This window comes from Myotis nattereri (genome assembly GCF_964212035.1).
Source record: "Myotis nattereri genome assembly, chromosome: 2".
In the NCBI taxonomy this organism is placed as follows: domain Eukaryota; kingdom Metazoa; phylum Chordata; class Mammalia; order Chiroptera; family Vespertilionidae; genus Myotis; species Myotis nattereri.
In genome coordinates this window covers 74,322,513-74,336,331 of record NC_138076.1, presented here as the reverse complement: position 1 = coordinate 74,336,331, position 13,819 = coordinate 74,322,513, and the positions used below count along the sequence as shown (strand labels likewise).

At 40.6% G+C, this 13,819-nt stretch overlaps 1 protein-coding gene across 4 annotated transcripts in view; it reads right to left on the bottom strand.

Annotated features, from left to right (window-relative positions):
* Positions 1 to 13,819, bottom strand: part of DIAPH3 (diaphanous related formin 3) — a gene marked incomplete at its 5' end in the record, with an annotated part of 567,305 nt that overhangs the window by 366,980 nt on the left and 186,506 nt on the right. For all 4 annotated transcript variants that reach the window (XM_081083267.1, XM_081083268.1, XM_081083269.1 and 1 more), the window contains 4 exons: positions 1,518 to 1,636; positions 4,301 to 4,412; positions 5,161 to 5,311; positions 5,594 to 5,704. In XM_081083267.1, the coding sequence (XP_080939393.1) occupies positions 1,518 to 1,636; positions 4,301 to 4,412; positions 5,161 to 5,311; positions 5,594 to 5,704 (493 nt within the window). The remainder of the gene's footprint in view (positions 1 to 1,517; positions 1,637 to 4,300; positions 4,413 to 5,160; positions 5,312 to 5,593; positions 5,705 to 13,819) is intronic.

Here is a 13,819-nt window from a genome sequence, read left to right as displayed (position 1 = left end):
AATAAGAAATTTCACAGTATAAGCAAATCTATTTCTAGGATTTTGTCTTTAGGAAGGAATAGTGATTAAAATAGTTTACATTAGGCTCTGACTGCTGTGGCTCCGTTGAATGAAGCATCCTCCCATGCACCCACAGGTTATTGGTTCGATTTCTGGTCAGGGCACACGCCCAGGTTTTGAGTTCGATCCTTAGCAGGGCACATACAGGAGGCAACTGATGGATCAATCGATCTTTCTTTCGTGTCTCGGTTTCTCTATCTATCTGTCTATCTTTCTCAGATCACCAAAACATCCTCAGGTTTTCAAAAAAAAAAAGTATATATAGGGTGCCCCCCAAAAAATTGTATACACACTTTAACAGCTGATAGCTACCATTGCCTTTATAATTATTCAAAGTGTATGCATGGATTTCTCAATGTATTTTATCCCTACTTTTATTTTTTAATGAAAATAATACATTAACATGGCTTTCAAAAACATTGCAGAGGATCTTCTAATGAAAACTAATAGTGAACCAAATCAAATGCATTGAAAAGTAAACCCGACTTCCTAAATGGGATCTCTTTTATACCTTTCTGTTTTAGATTATTCTGGTGCTTAGTTTCTAACTCTAAATAAAATGCTCATACTATTACTTCTTGACATATCTATTTAAGACATTATAGATAACTTCCTGCTATAAAAGAAAAAAACTATGATCCCTATCTAATCCCAATTTTGGTCATTTTACTTTCTAAATTGCTTGGCTCCAGAGTACTAAATAAATACTTAAACTTCTGATTCCTGTTACAGAGTGTCTCTTGATTTTCACTATAATACATGAAGTTTTCTGTGCTCCATACTTTCCAATATCTGTCTCCCAAACTGTCCAACCTTGTATCTTCTCTCATCTGTTCATATCCACACCATCTGTATTTGTATTGTTTAGTGCATATAAACTTATTCTAAACATTTAATATCAATAAATAAAAAAACATAACTATGTAAATATGTTTCACTTATATAGCCAAATTGTGTTCAAATATTATATTTCCTTCCTATGTCCTCTATTCAGCAAGTGCTAAATGACAAAAACATTAACTCAAGAAAAAAAAATGCTCCTAATGTCCAGGAATAAACTTTCTTTTCAGATACTATACGAAAACCATTCCACATTTTGAAATTTTACTTGAAAGCTTGAATTTTATCATTGGTAACAAATTTTATCATTCATTTTCCTTAAAGATATAAACACTTCAGCAGCAAGTGTGTGCTGCTCTAGCCGATTTGGCTCAGCGGATAGAGCATTGGCCCACAGACTAAAGGGTCCCAGGTTCGATTACACACAACATAGTGAAAAAAGACAAATAATGTCTTAATATTATTATGAAAATAGTTTTAACTATTAGAATCCCTAAAAAGGATATCAAGGGCCTCAGTAGTCTACAGGCCTGACTATGACAACAAATAGTCTAGAGCTAATCCAGGGGGTAAGAGACAATAAGATATTTCCATTTAAATAACAGAGGGATACTCACCAACAAATTGACTTAAATCTAAATCTAGTCTTTTTCGGTATGTGAAGTCTGGATCCATCCCATCTCTATGTAATACAATCTGAGATACACACTCATCAATTAATTTGAAGTACTGTTGCCTAAAGCAAGAAAAAGAGTGTATATTGAATTCCATAGTGTAATTTTACATTAAAACAAAATATCTTGATAAGTTTGATTTCAAGTTTAATAATTTACTAGTTTCAATAGATGACATAACAGATTTAACATGGGAGTGTCAGTAAATAAAATTACCCTATCACTTTCCTCCTAATGATTTTAAGACACTCTATTTTTATAACTTTTTCACAACAATAGTGTGCTTTAAAGATGATTTTCTTATATAAATCAGAATCTTGACTTAGTAGGCAGTAAAAGAGAAAATATTAAGATAACCTGAGATATGTGCTCAAAAGCAGTCCTCAATAAAGATCATCAACCAACCACTCTACCATACTGAAATAGCTACCATTGGTTTGTTTTATTAACATAAATAAAACAAATTTTTAAAATTTCTCTGGAAAGTTCTTCAAACCATAGAATGTATATGGAACCAAATTAAAAACTGATACTATAAATTATATATGATATCAAATAAATAATTCTTACTCAAAAAAAGCTAGAAAAATTTAGTATATCAATTTTGTCCAAAAAATTAACTAAAATGCCCAAAAAGGTTCATGTTTCATTCCAGTTCAGTCCACTTATGTGTGTAATAAGCTAAAGAACATCCCTTCAAACTCAAGCCAACATATGTGAAAGAAACAGCTAAATATTTTATAAACAAAACCAAACTAAAGTGATAGGGTGGGCAATATATTCTAATAAGGTACAGTCAGTCAGTCATCCCCAGCTACTCTCCACCCCCATAACTAATTTTTACCCTCAATGACTTTTTGCATATATTTCCTCTCCAAACTGTCTTTACCATCTATATGATGGCCTCTCTAGCCACTCAGGCTTTCCTTCCCTATAAACTGCCCTTACCCAACTTATCCTACACCTAATAAACCATCCATTACATGCAATACACTTTTTAAAAAATTAAGTACTTGAGTTCTGGCTAGGAAAGAATTCAGAGCCAAGACTCCAACTATAAGAGAACATTTGTTTGATAAAATCACAGCGGGAGGAAGGTAATGGCAACATGCCTGGGGGTAGAGGGGAAGTCCAGGTGTGCTCTGTGAAGGAGAATACCTGCAATAAGATTTACTACAGCTTAACATTAGCAAAAAGGCTATTGCTCATTAATTGTCAAAGTAAAAATGATCAGGACACTACTTCTGGGTATAAATCAAAGCAAAAAGGTATTATCAACTGCTTTCAAAAAATAATCTCTCACTCTCTAATATTTTAGCCATAATCACACTTACACTTAAGGTGCATAAATTGCACACATATTTGTATCTATCACATTTGAAGATTTAGATGATGCACTTCCATTCCTTTTAACTCATTCAATGCTATCCTAATGCTGTTTCAATAATGAAAATATTTTAATTAAAACCATAATCTACTTATGTCATTGAAAGAAAAAATCATTTCAGTAAATATTTTCCCTCCTCCACATGCCCAATCATGAGCTCGTTTATGATACTGCTCAAATTTTGTGTAAAAACTCTTTCAGCAAGGCTATATTAGCAGAGAATAATGTACATCTGATTTCCAGAAATGTAAATTGAGAAAATAATCTCTATGACTGATATCAGTAAGTTAGTGTATGTCAGAGGAATATGGAAAAATCTTAATTAAGAGATTAACACAATTTCATTATATACTGATAAAAAGCCCTATTAGAATATATTTTAAAATCTTTTCACTTTCTCTGTAATATTTTTACAGAATATCAGAAATTATCTCCTACGCACATTCAACTAGCATAGTATTCTGCACATGGTAAGCCACTAATTTTTGTTGCAGAACTGAATTTGATCTCCTCCTCCACTTTCCAATTATCTTACTGAATTTGATTTTTCTTGGTTGGCAGGGGCATCCTTGGTATACCTTCTCCAATCAAAATCCCTTACAATAAAATGTCCTTATGTTCTAAACGTGAAAATGAAGAAATATTCTAATTTTCTTATCTACTAACTAGTGTCCCAGTGCACAGATTCATGCATATTGAAAGGAAATTAATTAGAAGAAATATTTCAATATCACTATTTGCCCTTCTTCTACAATAAAAGTGTCAACCAAATTCACGATCGACAATGACAGATTGAAACACACGCATGTGACTGGCGCCAACGAGAGTTTTATATGTATCGGGAATGCGTGTTAATAAGGTTGAGATGGTTAGGACATAAATGATTAAAAGTCATTTGTCTTGCTTTTCTAATACATTAGCAACGTGAATTAAACCTATAGTATTAAGGCATTGTCTACCTACTTAATCAAAGCATCATTTAAGTGCTCTTCATATAACTTATAAAAAGAAACTCATCAACATTTCTGCTGCCTAAACACTAACCAGAAAATATTATCCATCACATGATAAACTAGCAATTTGTTGCTAGTTTGTATTTTCAGATGAGAAGCTATAAACAAGACTCCACTGGAGCTTAAAAAAATAATAGTAATATCATTTACCATCATCCATCTAAATATGTGCCCAGAGGAAACACCACATTCTATAAATGAGTATTATGATAAAAAAAAAACAAAACTTAAAATTATTCACGTGCCCAAATCAAACATTGGGTGAATTTCACAATTAACAGAATTTTATCATTAAAATAAAACATCAGAATATAGCTTCCTCTTACCTTATAAAACAATCATTGCGAATGAGTAAAAGATGCTGAAGAATAGAAATAAAATATTTCTCTGCTCTAGTTTCCTTAACTGTGTTCCACACCATGTTGTAAACATCATATGCTTCAGTAAATTGATTAAGGAATATGTGGATTTATTTATCCTCTACACTGAACTGAAATAATATGACAGAATCTGCTCTGTAGGACTTCTAAAGATTATTGTGTATCTCACCCTAAAATAGGCATCATGCATACCAACATGTAATCAAACAGGGGTAGTTAGAATTGAGAGTAGAGGGAATTGTGTGTAAATGACAACCCAACACTTCTTGGCTTCTCCTCTACAATTCAACCAATCTCCCTCTCTAGAGCCAAGATGCTGCTGGAAGCCAGTACAATAGGCAGCTGGCTGTGATTACAGTATTGGGTCTGGGAGAAGCCCCAGTGAAGGACAGGAACCTGGCAGATCTCTGAGACTACAAAACATCTGCAGACCCACAGAGTTCACAAGGGCCCATATGAGTATGTACCCAGGATGTAGGGCAGGAGCTAACCAGCAGGCTATGGTCCCCTAATTCCTACTGCTGGAAACATCAGAGGAGGGGAGGCACCAAACATAAAAAGAAGAACCAACATATTATACACAAAAACATAAGACACTAGTCTAACAGAATTCACTTGTATACTGTAACATCCATTTACTTATGTGTGTACTCATAAAAATCACACATTAAGTAAAATATAATAAAAGTTTATACAATTATCCTTCTCATTCACAAAGGTTTGAATTTATATTGTTTACCAGTATTAAGAAGTTTACTATTTTATGGGACAAAGGTTGGTTGGTTAGGGTTTAGCAGTAATTTTACATATCTGAATAGATTTTAGAATAAAAGGATATTCAAGTTCAGCCTTAATATCTTGCAGACGATGAGAGAACTCAATCAAGTCTTCTTCCTTATGCTCATCAAAAACTTTAAGTTGGATATCCAGGCCATCATTCTTAATGCATTTTAAATTCTAGAGATAACAAATAGAAACTATGATAAACTTTTCACCCATAATGTAAAAAATTAAATAAAAACATGAACAATAAACCAATCACTCAATTTGATTTATAACATTCAAATATTTAAAGTGTTACTCAAAAATCTTATCATCTAGTTTTAAAAAATAAATATTAATATTCAAGCCTTTTTTTCCCGACAGAGAAATTATTCTTGAAGGTAATTTACCTACATTTCCCCCTACTCAAGTACTCCTCTAATTTAAATATTAATAAGGAGACTGCATAGCACTTACTGGCAATATCTCTTTCAATCCACAACGCATAAATTCATTTCTGATGTGAAGCCGGAAGTCCAGATCATCAGGAGATGTAATAAGGGCATTGATGAGCTGCATACATGCTACCTGCAATATATTACACAGACAGAGTTAGACTTGTATTCCAACATTTAAAAAAGAGTAACAGAACTAAAACATCAAGGTTTTGTTACAAGTACTATCAAATATATTATTTCACAGGAGAATCTATAAAAGCAGTAATGCTTATGTCAATAACTTAGTCAACTATAAATTATATAAGAATTATAGTTTCAGTGGAGTTCTTAGTTTTTCAGGTAGTAAGAGATCCTTGTGGGAGAGCAGAGGTGGGGAAACATTAGGCATTGGCACTACTCCACAGAAAAATTTACTCTAACCAAAGTTAATGACTTGTCTGAAAAATGTCACTTCATACACATATAACATAAACTGTACACATCCTAGTTGAAAAACTATAAATCTCAAATAAATGGCTAACACATAAAATAGGATAATAAGATCATTTTACATCATCAAGAGAGATCTTAAGTCCCAAAGACTTCAAAGTCAATAAGTGTCCTGAATCTGATTGATGGGGTTGTTATAATCAAAAATATATTAGGAACACCACACAATTAATTACTAAAAGTTAATTTACCAGGCAATGGTTCTTACCCTTTGGCAAAAATTCAAAATTACTGTCACAACAAAAGCATAAAGAAATAATATAACTAACATTATTTTTTAGTATATACTTAAATGATAAAAAATAAAATTTCACTTCATGTTTAACACTCCATTTTTCAACCTCCATTTTTTTCAATCCTGGCCTGAAATATATGGTTTATCATCTAAAATCCATATAATGGAAGCAAGAGAGATTGTCTCTAGTGAAGCAAAAGTATGCTTTGCTGTTATTTTTTCTAAGTCTACATTCAACCAAAGTCTAGCAAGAATGACAGGCCTACTGATCAATGTTTAACTTCATGCTGTTCCCTAAATTGTCCTTTCTTTTTCCCTTAAGGCAAGGTTTATATGAATTTAAAATGCCATTTTTAGATTAAGACACCAATGGGGGGGTCTCAGTCCCTGCTGGTTGAAATATATAGTAACTGTCATATTTTATATCTAACTGTTAAAATCTGACCAGTACCCTTCTACTGTCAAAACTTAAGACTGTTTAATGTAGGGTGGAAAATGTGCCAGAAGAGAGTAAATAGGAAAATATATTTTTTTGAAAAAAGAAAAAACTTTAAAAAGAGTCAATCTTTCTAGTACATGGTCACTGAACTGTAATCAGTTCATGCCAAAAGGTCAAGTTGAAAATGCTTTCTTTCCACTTCCTTGGCAGTCATTACCTGGTATCCACAATGTTTTTCTTGGCAATACTGTATAAATTTAAAAGATCACAAAAAGCATATAAATAATGTTTCTGTACATTCAGAGAAATTAAATCAGTGTTAGTAAGTTTCTGAAAACGATGAAAATTGGACAAACAAAACCGCAAAAATAAGTAACGAAAATTAGCAGCAAATATCACCTAAATGGAAATTAGATGTCTGTAGAGAAATAATAGCATGAAATGAAGGAGAAAGAAGAGAAAAGGATAATAGAAAATAATTCTAGGAAAAATTCTAAAAGGCAATTCACCATAAAAGGAAAAATAGGAAATTGATATAATTTGAAATGATGAATTCAGTTCTATAAAATTCCCTTTTCCCAATTCAAATAATTTGCCATCATCATCTACAACCACTTTAGTTAATCATATTACTTATAAGAATTATGCCAAACATGTCTATCCTATCTAATAAAAGGGAAACATGGTAATTAGCGTAGGTCTGCTACCCTTCCCATTGGCTAATCAGGGCAATATGCAAATTAACTGCCAGCCAAGATGGCGGCCGGCAACCAGGCAGCTTGAAGCTAACATGAGGCTTGCTTACTTCAGTGACGGAGGAAACCAACGTTCCCCGCATGCCTAGCCGGCCTCTGAGCTTGCAGTTTGAAACATTGTAACAAATATAGAAGCTAAACAAAACCCCAGAAACCTGCTTTCAGCCCGCCAGGATCTCAGAGCTGGAGTTGATACAGTGTTTTGATTACAGAACCCAAAAAAATCAGATACCTGCTTTCAGCAGCGGAGGCCTCAGAGCTGGAGCCAGAGCTAAAGCTGGCCCAGAATAAAAAAATAAAAAATAAAAAAAAAAAGGAGCAGTTGGGAGCTTCAGTCACCCGCCAGCCTGAAAACAGCCCTAGCCCCTCACCCAGACTGGCCAGGCACCCCATTGGGGACCCCCACCCTGAAGGGAGTGTGACCAGCTGCAAACAGCCATCATCCCCTCACCCAGGCTGCCAGGTACCCCAATGGGGACCCCCACCCTGAAGGGTGTGTGGCCAGCTGCAAACAGCAATCATCCCCTCACCCAGGCTGGCCAGGCACCCCAGTGGGGACCCCCACCCTGATCCAGGACACCCTTCAGGGCAAACCAGCCAGCCCCACCCATGCACCAGGCCTCTACCCTATATAGTAAAAGGGTAATATGCCTCCCAGCACCGGGATCAGCGGAGCCGCGAGGCCTTCCGGCACCAGGATCAGCGTGACAGGGGGCAGCGCCCAAAACCCCTGATCACCCTGCAGCTCTGTGTGTGACAGGGGGTGGGGCCACAACCTCCCTATCCGCCCTGCTCTGTTCCTGATAGGCGGGAGCTCCCCAACCTCCAGATCGCCCTGCGGCTCTGTGTGTGACAGGTTATGGCGCCCCAACCGCCCCCCCCATGGGCCCTGCTCTGTGTGTGACGGGGTACAGCCATACCCTCCCCATTGGCCATATCCTGAGTGTGAGAGTGGCGGCGCCCCAACCCCCTGATCGGCCCTGCTCTGTCGGTGATAGAGGGCGGCACCCCAACCCCCTGATGGGCCCTGCTCTGTGCGTGACAGGGTACGGAGCCCCAACCCCGGGATGGGCCCTGCTCTGTGCGTGACACGGGGTGGCGCCGCAACCTCTCCATCGACCCTGTCTTGAGTGTGACAAGTGGCGGTGCCCCAACCCCCCAATCGACCCTACCCTGAGCGTGACTGAGGGTGGCATCACAACCTCCCGATCCGCCCAGCTCTGTGCATGACAGGGGGCGGTGCTCCAACTGCCCAATCGGCCCTGCTCTGAGCCCGACCAGGGGCTGCACCTAGGGATTGGTCCTGCCCTCTGCCATCGGGGAGGAGGCCTAAGCCAGCAGGTCATTATCTCCTAAGGGGTCCCAGACTGCGAGAGGGCACAAGCCGGGCTGAGGGACCACCCCTCTCCCCCAAGTGCAAAAATTTTGGGGCACTGGGCCTCTAGTCCTATCTAATAAAAGAGAAACATGGTAATTAGCGTACGACCGTGATCCTTCCCATTGGCTAATCAGGGTGATATGAAAATAAACTGCCAGCCAAGATGGCGGCCAGCAGCCAGGCAGCTTAAACTGAACATGAGGCTTGGTTGCTTCAGTGACGGAGGACTGCAACGTTCCCCGCCTGCCTTGCCGGCCTCTGAGCTTGCAGTTTGAAACATTGTAACAAATATAGAAGCTAAACAAAACCCCAGAAACCAGCTTTCAGCTGGCTGGGATCTCAGAGCTGGAGTTGATACAGAGTTTCGATTAGAGAACCTAAACAAACCAGATACATGCTTTCAGCAGCGGAGGCCTCAGAGCTGGAGCCAGAGCTAAAGCTGCCCCAGAATAAAAAAAGAAAAGAAAAAAAGGAGCGGTTGGGAGCTTCAGTCACCCGCCAGCCTGAAAACAGCGCTCAGCCCCTCACCCAGAATGGCCAGGCACCCCATTGGGGACCCCCACCCTGATCCAGGACACCCTTCAGGGCAAACCAGCCAGCCCCCACCCATGCACCAGGCCTCTATCCTATATAGTAAAAGGGTAAAATGCCTCCTAGCAGCGGGATCAGCAGAGCCACGAGGCCTCCCGGCACCGGGATCAGCGTGACAGGGGGCAGCACTCAAACCCCCTGATCACCCTGCAGCTCTCTGTGTGACAGGGGCGGGGCCACAACCTCCCTATCGGCCCTGCTCTGTGACTGATAGGGGGGAGCTCCCCAACCCCCTGATCGCCCTGCGGCTCTGCATGTGACAGGGTGCGGCGCCCCAACCCCCTGATCGACCCTGCTCTGTGTGTGACAGGGGGCGGTGCCCCAATCCCTCCACCCCGCAGGCCCTGTTCTGTGTGTGACGGGGTAGAGCCATAACCTCCCCATCGGCCCTGCCCTGAGTGTGAGAGTTGCGGCACCTCAACCCCCTGATAGGCCCTGCTCTGTGGGTGATAGAGGGCGGAGCCCCAACTCCCCCCCCCACCCTCAAGGGCCCTGCTCTGTGTGTGATGGGGTAGAGCCATAACCTCCCTATTGGCCCTGCCCTGAGTGTGACAGTGGCGGCGCCCCAACCCCCTAATCGGCCCTGCTCTGTAGGTGACAGGGGGCGGTGCCCCAACTCTCCTATCGGCCCTACTCTGTGAGTGACAGGGGGGAGTGCCTCAACCCCCTGATGGGCCCTGCTCTGTGCATGACAGGGTATGGAGCCCCAACCCCCTGATTGGCCCTGCTCTGTGCGTGACAGGGGTGGCGCCGCAACCTCCCCATCGACCCTGCCTTGAGTGTGACAGAGGGCGGTGCCACAACCCCCCAATCGGCCCTACCCTGAGCGTGACTGAGGGTGGCATCACAACCTCCCAATCCGCCCTACTCTGTGCATGACATGGGGGCGGCACCCCAACTCCCCAATCGGCCCTGCTCTGAGCCCGACCAGGGGCTTCACCTAGGGATTAGGCCTGCCCTCTGCCACCCGGGAGCAGGCCTAAGCCAGCAAGTCGTTATCTCCCTAGGGGTCCCAGACTGCAAGAGGGCACATGCCGGGCTGAGGGACCCCCCTCTTCCCCCGAGTGTACATATTTTTGTGCACCGGGCCTCTAGTCTATATATAAAAGCCAAGAGACTAGAATGACATAATGACAGGGATGACCAGAATGACCAGTCACTATAATGTGCACTGTGGTGACTAACCGGCCCGAATGGGGCCCTGAATGCCCCCCCGCAATCTCCCGTGGCCCTTTCCCCCAGTCAACCCCGCCCCCGATTGGCCCCCTCTATCGGAGGCAGGGCCAGCTGACCTCCTGAGGGCCCACCCCAGGCAGGCACATCCCCGATCAGGCCCCAATCAGGGATGGGGCTGGTGGCCAACCTCCTGCCAGCCTGGCTCCGATTGGCCCCCATCAGGGCAGGCCAGCTGGGCCCCACCCATGCACGAATTCGTGCACTGGGCCTCTAGTAAATATATAAACAAAATATATTATTTCCTTACAGATATAAGAAACTCTATAATCAAGCTAAAGACCAAGGAGTTCCTTCTTTTTTCTTTTTTGATTAAGGTAAACACATGGCCCCCCACCTCCACACTCATGCCGACACCCCCCTGGTGCCTGTGTCCATTGGTTATGCTTATATGCATGCATACAAGTCCTCTGGTTGATCTCTCCCTCTTACTCCCACCCTCCCCTGCCTTCCCTCTCAGGTTTGATGGTCTGATCAATGCTTCACTGTCTTTGGATCTGTTTTTGTTCTTTAGTTTATGTTGTTCACTATATTCCACAAATGAGTGAGATCATGTGATATTATCTTTCTCTGACTTATTTTGCTTAGCATAATGCTCTCCAGGTCCATCCATGCTGATGTGAATGGTAAGAGTTCTTTCTTTTTACAGCAGCATAGTATTCCATTGTGTAGATGTACCACAATTTTCTAATCCACTCATCTGCTGATGGGCACTTAGGCTGTTTCCAAATCTTAGCTACTGTAAATTGTGCTGCTATGAACATAGGGGTGCATATATCCTTTCTGATTGGTGTTTCTGTTTTCTTGGGTTATATTCCTAGAAGTGGATTACTGGGTTAAATGAAAGTTCCACTTTTAAGTTTTTGAGGAAATGCCATACTGTTTTCCACAGTGGCTGTACCAGTCTGCATTCCCACCAGCAGTGCAGGAAGGTTCCTTTTTCTCCATATCCTCGCCAGCACTTGTTGTTTTTGATTTGTTGATGATAGCCATTCTGACAGGTGTGAGATGGTACCTCATTGTTGTTTTGATTTGCATCTCTCGGACGATTAGTGACTTTGAGCATGTTTTCATATGTCCTTGGCCTTCCTTATGTCCTCTTTCAAAAAGTATCTATTTAGGTCTAGAAGTTCCTTTTTTTAACACATATATTGTTGTATCATATCATTTCACACTGATACAGCATTATCAGCAGCACTAGGTGCCAAATCAATTCCTACAGACACTGAAGAAGTTTCATGAACTATAAAAGTAAACAAGACATGTTACCTGCCCAAACATGAGCAGGGTAAGTCAATGGAGATAAGGCTGGACAGAGATAGGACAGATGAGGCACCACCTTCTGTGCCAAGTTAGAAAATTCAAGTGCAATGAAAAATAGTAGAAACCATAAAGGATTTTATGCAAAGAGTCAATAACAGATGCAACAGATACAAGTTAAGAAGCTATTGCAGAAGTAACTTTAATACAGGCCGCTAAGGGAGGGCTTGAACATTTGAAATACAAAGAAGAAAAACAGATTCGGTGTGATGGCTAGATTGATAAGAGGTTGAGGAAGAGGAAAAGAATTTACTAGAGGCCTGCCACCTTTGCTGTTCAAGTGGAGGTGGTTTTTATAGAAATTTAAAATGCAAGGAGAGTAATAAGTTTTGGACAAGAATAGAATAAATCCCACTTTTAAAACTGTGCAACTGAAATTAACAAAATTAGTTATTGAGTACCTACCCTGTTTCACCTGGGGATATTAACAGACATAATAAGTGAGATGTTCATCATAAAGAATTAATCACCATACTCTGCCTGATGTTCCAAAAACATAGCATATGATCCCCATTAATTTGCATTATGCCATCCTAATTGTTTCAGTAGCAATTCTGAAACTGAGGAGAGTAAGAAAACAAAGAGCTTCTGCCCTCCTTAAGATTAACTAAAGATTCTATTCTTTGGACATCAGACTGCAGTTCACTTTCTGTTTTTATTAGCTCATGCATTTCATTCCTTCAAAGCCTATTTTTGGTGTCTACTATGTATCAGACACTGTTCTTTGTGCTAGGGATACAGCTGATAAAAAAACAGAAAAAAAAAAAACACCACAACTCAAAGAATGTAACTGTCAGTTATCAAGAAGGGAAAGACTGTGGGAGAAATGGGCTTGGGAAGATAGATCAGGAGTTCATTTTGGGAGGTATTAAATTGGAAATATCTATTTGTGATCTTTGTCAAAAAGAGTGGAGAAGAAAATTGGACACAGGAAACTCTAGTTCAAGAAGGAGATTATCATAGCAAAAGTACATAAACACCAAGATCTTAGATGGATCATCTAGGGCAGCGGTCGCCAACCTTTCAGACCTCACCAGACCACCAGTTGTCCGAGGACCACCAGTTGGTGACTGCTGCTCCAAAAGTTTCCTTAAACCAGTAGTCGCCAACCTTTTGAACCTCATGGACCACCAGTTGGCGACCGCTGATCTAGGGGGTAGTAGAGAGACAGAAAAAAATGACATAGAAGAACTGATGGGGCATTTCAGTTGTAGGTTTCAATTTTTAGGTTGAGGAAATAAAGTAAAAATCCAGCAGTGAGATAGAAGAAAAGGAGATTTTCCACATAAGTGGCATTCTGAAAGTATGAGAGGAAATTATCTCAAGAGGGAGAGTGATCAACTGAGTCGAATGGTCTAACAGGTCAAACAAGATGACCAATCAATTACCACTGCATTTGTCAAACTGGTGATTGGAAAAGAATAGTTCTACAAAGGAGACAGTAGCTGCCCCAAGTGGAAAACACTTGCCTTCTCACATGTACCTCATGCAACAGTAAACAAAAGCACACAGTTAAAACTGGCTCAGAATATTCTCCATGTTCCAAATGCATCTACTTCAGAAATACAGCTTCTTAAACTTTCATTTAAACAAATCTGCATAAGAGAGATCTCTTTAGGTGTGAGATCACAGACTCCATTTTAATCATTTGAAAAACAAATACTTTAAAACTCATTTTGTTACTCTTGTCCCAGTTATCAAAAAGAAACCTTACATTAGACTAGTTATTTTTAAGTAACTTCTAGCTGGATTTAGGATGGCTGAGGACTTCCTCAAGGGCAGCAGCAGACTGATGATGCACAAGG